The following is a 12002-nucleotide window of genomic DNA, read 5'->3' as shown; positions in this document are numbered from 1 at the left end:
TTAGACACAATATAACTACATGTAACTACAGAGCATTCCAGTTAAATACGTATGTTGTTGATTCAGAGATGCACCGATCTCTGGCTAACCGTTAATACAACTATGCAAATCTATAGAAAATGTATATATTTTGGGGGGGAAGCTGACATAGATGATGTAGAACATAACAAATACCTGCGTCCAGGTTTTGCAACTCTTCTACCGCCGCTCATTTTGATTTCTCTATGTTATCGCAACAGATATTTGGGTTAGATTACAAAACTACATATAACATCCAGTGACTACATAGGACTGCCTGCGTCTCATAGATCTATTAGAACAGAGAAACGGAAAAAAAAAATCGAGAAATAGTGCGAATACCCATTTACAGAGTTTTTGTAAAAAGTATATGTTTTCTTCATAGCTTTTGCCTTTTTCACCATTGTTCTGGTTTTTTAGGAGGAGCTTTAGTACGGCGGCGTAGAAACGAGTGGATTTGTTGTCTGTCGGAGGTGAAAGACGGGTGGTGTTTGTGGTTGGCGGTTTCCACATTCGGAGGTAGGTTGTAGACGATAATCCTCTCTGTTGATATGTTGCGTGTAATTTAGATTTTTGGGGAAATGCATGGTTATATGGGGATTTGATTTTGTCAAATATTTTATTTATTGCCCAACGTATTTTTGCTGCATGGATAGTAATGTACTTTCCTAACCCCAGGAGGTATGTCAAAGGAAGATTTATCATTGGGTTTATCACTAGTTAATTTGCCTCTTAGAAGGTATGTAAAATAAGCCCTTTTCTTTTTTATGGGTGTACATTCATAATCTGCAAAACTTCATTCTTATTTATTCAACTTTTCAGTTTCTTTATAAGAGAAATAGCTGAAAATAGAAAGAAAAAATAACTAAACAAAGTGAAAAAATTATTAAAAAAGTGAAAAAAAAAATGATTAACATTTGCTAAAATTAAGCAATTTATATACAAAATTTTTTGGGGTACTTTCGTAAAAAAAAACGAACATTTCTTTGCAATAGTCGGTCAAAGGGTTTGACTAACAGAAATTAAGAAAAATGCTAAAGGTAGAGGTATTTGATGTTTTTTATACTTTATTGGGTAAATGATATATTTCGCATAGGAGAATAATTGAAGAGAGAGAATGAAATGCTTGTTTCTACAACAATTTTATGTCCCATTTTATATAGCTGCCTTTAATTACTACTAATTTTAACATTATATATTTTTATTATACATAAAGTATGTTGAAATGATGATTTGGTAATTATACTAATTTAGTTAAATAAACTAGTACTCAAGTATGCATCCAAGTTGGATGCATATAAAATTATATAATTGCAAGTGCACTTGATTTAAATTATCTCCTCTAATTAATGGAAATTATTATTAAAAAACATATTTATATATCTAATTTTGCATTAAAATGTAGGATAAATTACGACCGGCCCCTGAAATAAGATTAAATTATGAAAATCTTTCATGTTTAGGTAATTATAACCACCACTCAACTATGTATTTTCTTACAAATAAAACGCTCATATAGTAGATAAATTTGATAATGTATGAGTGAACGAGGAAAACAACACATAATTTGGTCTTACCTCAGAGGGAGTATTGTAATTCGGCTTTACCTCGGGGTTGTTATTATTCAAATAGGAGGGATAGTGTTGTAATTTGGCCTTACCTTAGTGGATTTGCCGTAATTTGATATAAATTATAGTTGGTGTACTTGTTTGTTCCCACCTAATAATAGAGAAAATAACGAGTGGCCTTGTATTTTTTTCACTTCTATAATCCCTCCAATAAATACAAAACAAAATTAAGAATTGATGACTAGTATTTAAATTAACATGTGAGTGCCATTAAATTAAGTTTTGCTTTCTACCACCCTTCCAAACTTTTTGTCGAGATTAGTTATATGCCTTAATCATTAAAAGATAATATTAATGTCACACTATAACAAAATATCATGTTAAATTTATTATCAAGGAAAAATTCAACTATATATAATTACAAAAATATATGATATTTATTTTACTGAGTGATTATTAGTCGTTGATCTGCATATTATCACATACTCTCACATTGTGTATATGTACACAGTGAGTGGTTATTTAACCGGATCAATAACTAAAAATCACACGGTATATATGACCCGCCTGTTATGTAGTATGGAAATTTCAACTTCTTAGTGTTTTTGCATTTCGCACACGTTTTGTGGCCGACACTGAGAACACTTGTTGAACACGTTATGAGCCATTTTGCAATTTCTAAATAGTTAGAGACATTTTTGAATAGTACATTTTCAAATATTTTTGCACTTTCCAAATTGATAACTGATAGTAAAATTTATTTCTAATATGTTTATATAAAACATATAAAAATAGTTTGTATATAAATAAAAATTTATATATGTTTACTCACATATTTATAATATTACATATTTACCCCAAGTTCCTGTAATCCCATTTTTTGGGATGCGCCGTTTCCGTGTCGTTTTTCCATTTTCCCGTATCTCAATTTCCGTGTCCGTGTTACGTTCATGTAAATAACCTGTAAGTTGCACGTGGGAAACGGGAAAATTTCACGGAAATTTCACCGTCCATGTATAAGTCATGTTGACCGTCAGACACAACAGTCAACGCATATCGTAGAAATTGTATTGAAGAACACTTTCTTCTCTTTTATATAGTGACACTGCACATCCAAATTTCTCAAGTGGAATAATATCACCAAAGAGAAATATCAGTGTGTGTATTTGTGTGTCTTAGAGAGAGAGAGAGAGAGGGAGAGAGAGAGAGAGAAATGAGAGAGAGAGGAATGGAGAAAGCTGCGAACAGACAGAAGATCCTGCTGGACCATTTGCGACCTACTTCTTCCGTTCCTCACCTAATTTCTCAACCTTCTCTTTCTGTGAGTTTTTTTTCCCAATTTTAATTTTTTTTGGCTTTCAATTGATGTATTCTTCTCTACTCGCCCCTCCGATTCCATTGAATTCAAATTCAGTACTCATATTCATGTTTTTTTTTTTTTTTATCAAACTCCAATTTTATCTCGCTTAAATTGTAGTTAGAAAAACTAATGATCTGCTGATTGTATTTAAACTTGCACAATTATCGGTTTGAGTTTTATCCGATCGGCTAAACCTTGTTTGGACTAGATTTTTCACAAGTTTACTTTATGTCAACTAGTTTCTGTAACTCAATTTGGTTCAGAGACATGCTAAAGTTTAGAATCACGGCAAAATATCACCTCCCGTATTTTTGAACTTTGATTCGACTCTTACGATGTTGCCTTTCGTTTGTTTTGTCTTTGTTATAAATGCTTACGGGACGAGGCTCTTGTAATAAGTGATAATGCAGTTGTGCTGTAATATTGGGGAAAAAACCTTTTGAGTATGTGAACTTTTGTTTTGCTAAAACTATCAAGTGAAATTTTTATATGCATGTTCAAGAGAGGTGTTGAAATGACCTAACACCATCCAAATTATACGGAGATTTTCAGCTGCGATCCTTTGTAATTGTCGTTCATGTACAATTTTCTTTGACAGCGTGCAGTATGTTTGGCTGGGGATAGTGCTGCATATCATAGAACACCTGCTTTTGGAGACGACATTGTCATTGTGGCGTGAGTTGCTTCACATTTTAGAAATTCAGCTACCCGTTTTTGTTTATTTTAAATTGCCAACCAACGGCTAAATGCTAATATGAATTTCTTTTTGTGTCCTGAAGAGCTTATCGAACGGCCCTTTGCAAATCAACACGAGGCGGATTCAAGGATACCCTTCCCGATGATTTACTTGCCGCTGTACTGAAGGTGAGTCTGTGTATAGATGTTGGTGAACCTATTTTAGACATTTTCTCACATGCTACTCATGATTTTGTCACCTAATTTTGCGCCTGTTTTTTTCTAAAATTAGTTATATATATGTCTCTTTGGTCATTTTCTTTGCGTAAATCTTTTAGCTATCTTCGTATGCTCTCATGATTGTGCAGGCATTGATCGATAGAACAAATCTAAATCCTGCGGAGGTAGGAGATATAGTTGTCGGCACTGTTTTGGCTCCAGGTTCGCTGAGAGCTATTGAGTGCAGGATGGCAGCATTGTATGCCGGTTTTCCTGGTATATTTACCAAAAAATGCCTATTTCGACCCGTTTTCACGTTTGGCAAATTTACACGTTCTGGTTTCTCTATTTTGTTCCTCACTGAATCTAGTTCATCATTTCTCCAGATAAAGTACCTATCAGAACAGTCAACAGACAATGCTCATCTGGTCTCCAAGCTGTTGCCGATGTTGCTGCCTTTATAAAAGCTGGATATTATGATATAGGTATTAATGAATTGAATTAAAAGTTTGGAGAAGACACATTTGCATTTTGCAACTAATAATCCCTCAATCATCATTTTTTTTACATACAGGCATTGCTGCTGGATTGGAGTCCATGACAGCAGATTTTGCGACCAGTGCGAACACAATTGAGAAAATTAACCCTAAAGTACATGAAAATTCTCAACTTACCCTTTTTGTCTTCTTACAGCAATAATCATGCGAATACTGACAATGTCAAATCCTATGTACGGTGTTGGTTACAGGTTGAGGCTTTCCCTCAAGCTCGTGACTGTCTTCTTCCAATGGGTGCTACTTCTGAGAATGTTGCGGAGCGTTATGGGGTGACGCGAGAAGAGCAAGATCAAGCTGCTGTGAGTTTTTCCTCATTCTTGTTTGCATGTCAATTATATATATATATGTATATAATGGATGGAGGGAAAAATTATATGCCCACTTGGAATTTTGCATGAATAGGTTGTTTCTCATCAACGTGCTGCTGCTGCAAGGGCAGCAGGAAAATTTAAAGACGAAATCATTCCGGTTCATACAAAGGTACATAACCTGGAATATAGTAATCATTTATGTAAGAACATATATAATCTTTCTATGAATTTCTAAATGATTTTGCTTTGAAGATTGTGGACCCTAAAACCGGTGAGGCAAAGCCTGTTGTGATCTCAGTAGATGAAGGAATTCGGCCGAGCACAAATATGATAGATCTGGCAAAGTTGAAGCCTGCATTCAAGAATAATGGAACCACAACTGCTGGTAAAAGAGTTACTATGTCTTGAAAACTTGGTGAATGAATAAGTTTCGATGTTTCTTGTGTGGATTATTATTAAAATTGCTGACATTATTTCTCAGGGAATGCGAGCCAGATTAGCGATGGTGCTGGAGCTGTTCTGCTCATGAAACGAAGTTTAGCTATCCAAAAGGGGCTCCCAATTCTCGGCATATTCAGGTGAAAGTGTCTTTAAGAAGTATATTTTTCTGGATACTGAGATATTTTATTCTAGTTTAATGCATGGATCATGATTTTTCAGTTTGCACCCAGATTAGTTATTAATTCACTGAAAGAACTCGATAAATGACTATAATTACAATAAAATAGGTAAATCTAATTGATGTTGGATGTTATATATTGAAAGCAAGTCGCGGTACAATGAATAGTCAATTTTCCTACCACAGTAGTACATAAATAATTCAGAAGAAAAAGGATATCGAGCTTGACTTAGTTTTTTCAAGATTTCCATGTGTTAAAATTATTATTATTATCCTAAAAGATACATTGTGCATCACGATACAGGAGTTTTGCAGCTGTGGGTGTGGATCCTGGTGTTATGGGTATTGGCCCAGCCGTTGCTATTCCAGCTGCAGTTAATTCAGCTGGTCTCGAAATTGCTGACATTGACTTGTTTGAGATAAACGAGGTACTTGGTTGACTAAGTAAGACCATTTTGGAAGTTAAATTTGTCTGAACCAAATTTGAAAGAATAAAAACAAGTCTACCTTAATATTATTTGCAGGCATTTGCTTCCCAGTTTGTATATTGCTGCAAGAAATTGGATCTTGATCCCGAAAAGGTTAATGTAAATGGAGGAGCAATGGCCCTTGGGCATCCTTTAGGAGCCACAGGTGATATAAAATCTCTAATGTTTGATTTATTCTGATATTACACCGAATGGAAGTGTATTTGCCAGTAGTTAAATACGCTTAATAAAAAAAAAAACCGTAATATATTTAGATTCTTATTTCTACTTCAGGGGCTCGTTGTGTCGCCACACTACTTAATGAGATGAAGCGACGTGGAAAAGACTGCCGCTTTGGTGTAATATCTATGTGCATAGGTACTCACTTGCTCTATAAAAAGCGTAATATATTTTTCTTGATTCAATCAGAATGTAGGCCTCCATTTGAAATTGATGGATTTGAAACTAACGACTTCAAATCCCTAATAACTAATCTATTGAATTTCTTCGGGTGAATTTATTCTACGGTTAATTTAAAATCCGTACCTCTTATTTTTGAACTATTTTTTGAGTCCTTGGCAGTTATGGAATCATTTGAAACCATTTCCTCTAATTCTTGCCAAAATCCAATTCCTTTAGTTAAAATGGAAGCTAACATAGTTTCACATGTTGAAAATATTGCTATAAAATATTGGTTGTTCCGTTTTGCAGGTTCAGGCATGGGTGCTGCTGCCGTTCTTGAAAGAGGGGATTGTGTAGACGAACTCTCCAATGCACAAGCAATTAGCGCACAAAATTTCTTGTCCAAAGATGCTATATAGAAACCGTTTATTGCCCGGCGAATTATATTTTTATGCAATGAGATTTGGTGTCCGAATAAGACATGAAAAAAATAAAGATGTGTGTTTGGTGTCCAAAATTCGTAATCGTAGTCTTTCGACGAATTATATTTTTATGCAATGAGATTTGGTGTCAGAATAAGAGATAAAAAAAATAAAGATGTGTGTTTGGTGTCCAAAATTCGTAATCGTAGTCTTTCGTTGCGAGTCGTTTGTTGCATCTCCTATGGAGTGGCAAATAATTCAAACAAACTAAAGTTTCATTTGGATTGAAGGATTTGAACGAAAGACTTCAATTCCCCGTATTCGTGAAACTTGTTGAAATAAATCTACTCATTGTAAATAATAAATTGCAAGTTCGTTGCTAACATTTAAAAAGAAAAATTATTCAAGGCGAAAGAGAGATTTTCGAGCCTGCAAAACAGCAAGCAACGACGAGTTTTCAACATGAACCAAAGAACAAAAGATCATGAATAAAAATAGATACGAATAGTTTTCGAAACTTGAAATAAGATAATTGACACAAAAGAAAATTCAAAGATGAAATGAGATAACATATCCATGTCAAACTATATACAAATAAGAGAAAAGATTACAGTTGAACAAATTTCAAGAGCTAAGAACAGGGAAACATAAACAGGCCTTAATTATTCTATTCCCTTTCCATAAAAGGAAATCGCACCTGCAACGAATTTTAGAATAATACATGCACGAAACGATTGTCACTATACCCATTAATCAACTTCCTGCCCAATACCAAAGTTTCCTTCATCACGAATCTGAAAAACATATGAAACGTATTAAGCCAAAATCTAGCAAAACAGGTCCTCCCAAAAAAAATAAAAAATACCTGATTCTTCCGGAAGCTTCCTATTGTCGATTCTCATCCGACCTAGCACGTGTTAGCCTCCGACGCCTTCTCGGATTAGGAGGAGCATCGTCATTTTCACCACCAATACCATTTTCTATATTCACGTATTGTTCTTCATCTTCACTCCCATCATCTTCATCACCATTTTCTTGAAGGCCCAATAGATTCTCACCCCACAAATACCGCCGCCTCGAGAAGCTTCCGGAAGCACGGCGATGCCTCGACAGCACCCTTGACCGCCCGCCCCTCAGCTCGGTCCCACGGTCCATCGAACCCATCATCTGAAACAACAACAACGTGCTCAGCCACCGCCCGCCGCCTTCACCGCCACTGCCACCACCACCACCACCACCACCTTCAATCATATAGTCTCCGACGACCACCGCACCAGGCACCGCCGAGTGAATCGCACTGACGACATCATTGTACTCGCTCCGGTCTTCGAGTCGGTGCCACGCCCTCTGTCTCGACGGGTCGATATCCGAAGGGCAAACTGTCGGATGAACTCTTCTTGCGTGCCTTCGCAGCTCCTTGTAGTTACCGAGGAAGGAGCAAGATTCGTGTGAGCAGCTTCTTGATTTCTGGTTCAGGTACTTTCTAGAATCTTCTAGAACCTTCCAGCCCAGAACACCCCCACGGCATAATGGACACCTCAGATTCGACACGTCGTCTGGCTTCTCCATATCGATTACCCCATGATCAAGACTCGCATCATCACTCGAAGAAGTGATGACGGGCTTCTCTTCTTTGAGCTTTCTAAGTCTGTCCAAGCAATTTGAGTGCCTGTAGCTAGTGTTGCATATGTAGGAGCGACAGCCCTTGTTGTGGGAAGTGCAAATGAGAAGAACAGCATTGTGTGGGTGATCCATACATATGGGGCACGAAGCTTCGTCCCATTCCTTGTACAGAGCAGACAAATCTGCACCGTTTGATAGGCTTCTTTTCCTACTAGCCATCTATTTCCACTGAGATATGTTACTAATATTGAATGTGTAAACATACCGATTTTAATACACACCAGTGCAAGCAAACGGCATTCACATTGCATAAAAGAAAACGAGGGCTAAGGCAACAACCCAAGAAAATCTTTTTACGGTACATGGACGGTTTATCAACCAAAGAAAATTTGTCCTGATGGCCAGAGGCCCAGATGTATGTGTGTGTGTGTGTTTTTTTCTTTTTTCGAGATTTTTTTTTTTTTTTTTTTTTTTTTTGCAAACACCACCTTACAAGAACAATAAACACCAACTTTAACTAGCTAGTGTAATCTTAGGAGCAAAGCCCACTTACCCGATACAAGTGTAAGCTAGTAACATCTATGAGTTGAGAAAAATATGTTACCTAATCACCGATATTCAGTAGTGCTCAGTATCATTCGTGCTCTCCACGAGTACTAAAAAGGTACTCATAGAAGTTAACCTTCTTATCAGCAAAAGGGGGTAAAAACACGCAATTACTTACCAAAACTTGAGCACCAAACAATCAGGTAAATATATATGAAAGAGACAAGGATGGAGGATTCTTCACACACTCCACAACCCACCCACGGGCCCAACAAACCAAAACAAGAAACAAGCAAAAACAAAAACAGTGTCTACATTGTAAAACAGATAAAAGAAATTCAAAGGAGTTCGACACGATGCTGAATGTAACTCAATCCTATGAAATTAACATGAAACAAATAACAAAGATTTTAATCACCAATGCAAAGACATTTCTGCACACACGATGATACTACTAGCCATTCAATTTTACTCACCGCTGGAAAGGTATTGTGATTTTCTCTTTTACTGGCAGCTTCAGATCTTTAAAACACGGGATCTGAATCTTATAACTTTCTGATTTAGCAAATGATATAACATAACATCTTTACTTTGACTCTATAGCAATATCAGAATGGCAAGCCTTCACGAGCATTTCATAACTACAATTTTTGCACAGCTAAAATTCTCGGAGTAATTAGGCTTCAAATAAAGTATTATTGATTTATATCTCGAGCCACAATCACCAATCGATTCCCACAACCTGCAGCAGTATTGTGGAACAGAGAGTGGTCATTTGCATAACATTCGGCTCCGTTAATCATCAAACAGCAAATATGGGAAAAAAGAATATACATAAACCCATAAGCACAACATAAAAATTATTTAAATGTTCAAAGAATAAGTTTTTATTATATCACCATTTAATTATAATTCACAAAATATTACGATCGCAGGCGTATTGCACCAATTTAAAGAGTTTATTCATCAATTCAAAACATCACCCTTCTAAAAATCAAATAACCCATGAGGTATACTTCAGCAATAAAATATCCCTAATATCCAGAAAGTTCCTCCCTTTATCTGTATACATCGATCAATAAACTGAAATACGCATATCGACATGTATATAATAACTAGGGTTTGCAAGGATCGGCAACAATTCGAACCAACAATCATCAAATTGAGGTAAAATTAATAAACAATTAAAAATAAATAAATAAATAAAAAGGCCCCCTCCCCCTGGAAACAAATCAAGAAATTGAAGGTGCGGAATTACAATTCGAGGTAATAGAGATCGCCGAGCGTTTATCCTTTGATTGATTAAATTGTGGAGGAGTTTAATTTTTATTCAAAGCGGAGAAATATTTGTTAGGTCGATTGGGGGTAGGGTTGAAAATGGGGAAAAAGGTAGCGTGTGAGTCTCTTTTCATGTACTACTGTCTAAATACAGAATACAGATCGCGATAAGAGAATTCCGGGAAGGGGATCACTATTTCAAATCCCAACTTTTGCTTACTTGAATACCAAAAAAATAAAAAATAAATAATTAATTGTAAATTACTTTAATACCCTTAATGAAATTAAAACTAAAAAAATATTACAAATACTATTTTTCTTTCTTAAATACCAAATAATCAAAAACTCAAAAAACCATTTCCCTCCTTCTCCACCTCCTTCTTCTCCCTCCCCAAAAACCCTTCTAAAAAATCTTCCTCACAACAAACCCTTCTAAAAAATCTCACAACAAACCCTTCTAAAAAATATCAAAACTAAAGAAATTAAAACCTCACAAAACGTATAAAATTGAGTTATAAGACAATAATATGGTAGTATATATGAAAGGAGAACACATTAAGGTAAGTATCGATGTCTTTTTTGAGCTTCGAAGTCGATTTTGAAGTTTTTTTTTTTTGAAACCCGTCGGCAATTTTCGACACATACAGGTCGATTTTTTGGTCAATTTTCGACACCAACGTGTCGAAAAAGAAAAAAAAAAAAAAAAAAAAAAAAAAAAACCAAATTTCGACACCTACCTGTCGAAAATTGTCCAAATTTCGACAGGTATGTGTCGAAAAAATACTGTTGGTAAAAAAAAAAAAAAAAAATTTTTTTTTTTTTTTTTTTTTTTTTTTTTACCAATAGTGTTTTTCGACACCTACCTGTCGAAAATTGTCCAAATTTCGACAGGTAGGTGTCGAAATTTGGTTTTTTTTTTTTTTTTTTTTTTTTTTTTTTTTTTCTTTTTCGACACGTTGGTGTCGAAAATTGACCAAAAATCGACCTGTATGTGTCGAAAATTGCCGACGGGTTTCAAAAAAAAAACTTCAAAATCGACTTCGAAGCTCAAAAAAGACATCGATACTTACCTTAATGGCTTCTCTTTCCACATATACTACCATATTATTGTCTTATAACTCCATTTTATAAGTTTTGTGAGGTTTTGATTTTTTGAATTTGGAGATGTTTTGGAGGATTTAAGAAGATGAAAAAGATAGGGTTTAATTGGGTTGTCGCGGCAGTTACGAGCACGTACGGTGGCGTTCGGCGGCGGCGGCGGCGGCGGCGGCGGCGTCGGCGGCGGCGGCGGCGGCGGTCAGGGTTGGAGAGGAGAAGAAATGGTGGAGGTTTTCTTTTTTTTACAACAAAGGGTTTTTTTTCTTTTTTTTTATTTGGTTTTTGAATAGGTAATTTCTAATAAAATTTGATATAATTGATATTTTGTATGAAAGGGTGTTTTTGTAATTTTCTTTTTATTTTGGTTTTAAAGTAAGAAAAAACTTATAAATATGTACTTAATTGTGGTTTTCAACTAGGTAGTATTCAACTAAGCAAAAATTAGTATTCAAAATAGTTGCCCCCTTCCGGGAATTATCGATGTATATTCTGTATATATATATATATGTGTGCTGTATATATATATATATATATGGAGCAAATTACGGCCACCCCTGAGCTATGGTCAAATTACGAAAACCGCCCTCATGTTAGGGTAATTACAGCCACCCCCTCAACTATTTATTTATCTTACGAAAAGACCCCTCCAGAGGTAAATTTAGGGATATTAATTCAGTAAAACCAGACAAAAATTTCGGTAAACCAACATTTCATACCGTTTACCGAACTAAATATACGATTTGGTTCGGTAAATAACCGAATTACATAAATTTTACGTAAAAATATTTAAAAGGAGGGGGTGGCTGTAATTATCCAAACAAGAGGGGTTTTTTCGTAAT

General features: G+C 35.5%; 2 protein-coding genes across 2 annotated transcripts; one reads left to right on the top strand and one right to left on the bottom strand.

Annotated features, from left to right (window-relative positions):
• The first annotated feature begins 2623 nt into the window (after nt 1–2623).
• Nucleotides 2624–6814, top strand: LOC105950175 (3-ketoacyl CoA thiolase 1, peroxisomal). The gene is made up of 14 exons (XM_012973498.2): nt 2624–2907; nt 3545–3621; nt 3726–3810; nt 3990–4116; nt 4227–4325; nt 4415–4491; nt 4589–4696; nt 4800–4877; nt 4961–5093; nt 5190–5286; nt 5632–5755; nt 5852–5960; nt 6089–6172; nt 6506–6814. Exons 1-14 carry the CDS (start codon nt 2800–2802, stop codon nt 6613–6615), a joined length of 1416 nt encoding a protein of 471 aa, XP_012828952.2. The 5' UTR covers nt 2624–2799; the 3' UTR covers nt 6616–6814.
• Nucleotides 6815–7163: 349 nt separating this feature from the next.
• LOC105950177 (cellulose synthase, putative (DUF1644)) lies at nt 7164–10250 on the bottom strand. Its single transcript, XM_012973499.2, has 4 exons — nt 10046–10250; nt 9264–9529; nt 7484–8460; nt 7164–7412 (listed from the first exon to the last, which is right to left on the bottom strand). Exon 3 carries the CDS (start codon nt 8458–8460, stop codon nt 7504–7506), a length of 957 nt encoding a protein of 318 aa, XP_012828953.2. The 5' UTR covers nt 9264–9529; nt 10046–10250; the 3' UTR covers nt 7164–7412; nt 7484–7503.
• Between the last annotated feature and the right edge of the window lie 1752 nt (nt 10251–12002).

The sequence above is a fragment of the Erythranthe guttata genome, chromosome 14 (genome assembly GCF_056151865.1).
Source record: "Erythranthe guttata isolate IM_541 chromosome 14, IM_541, whole genome shotgun sequence".
NCBI lineage: Eukaryota > Viridiplantae > Streptophyta > Magnoliopsida > Lamiales > Phrymaceae > Erythranthe > Erythranthe guttata.
This window is presented reverse-complemented; position numbering and strand designations above follow the sequence as displayed.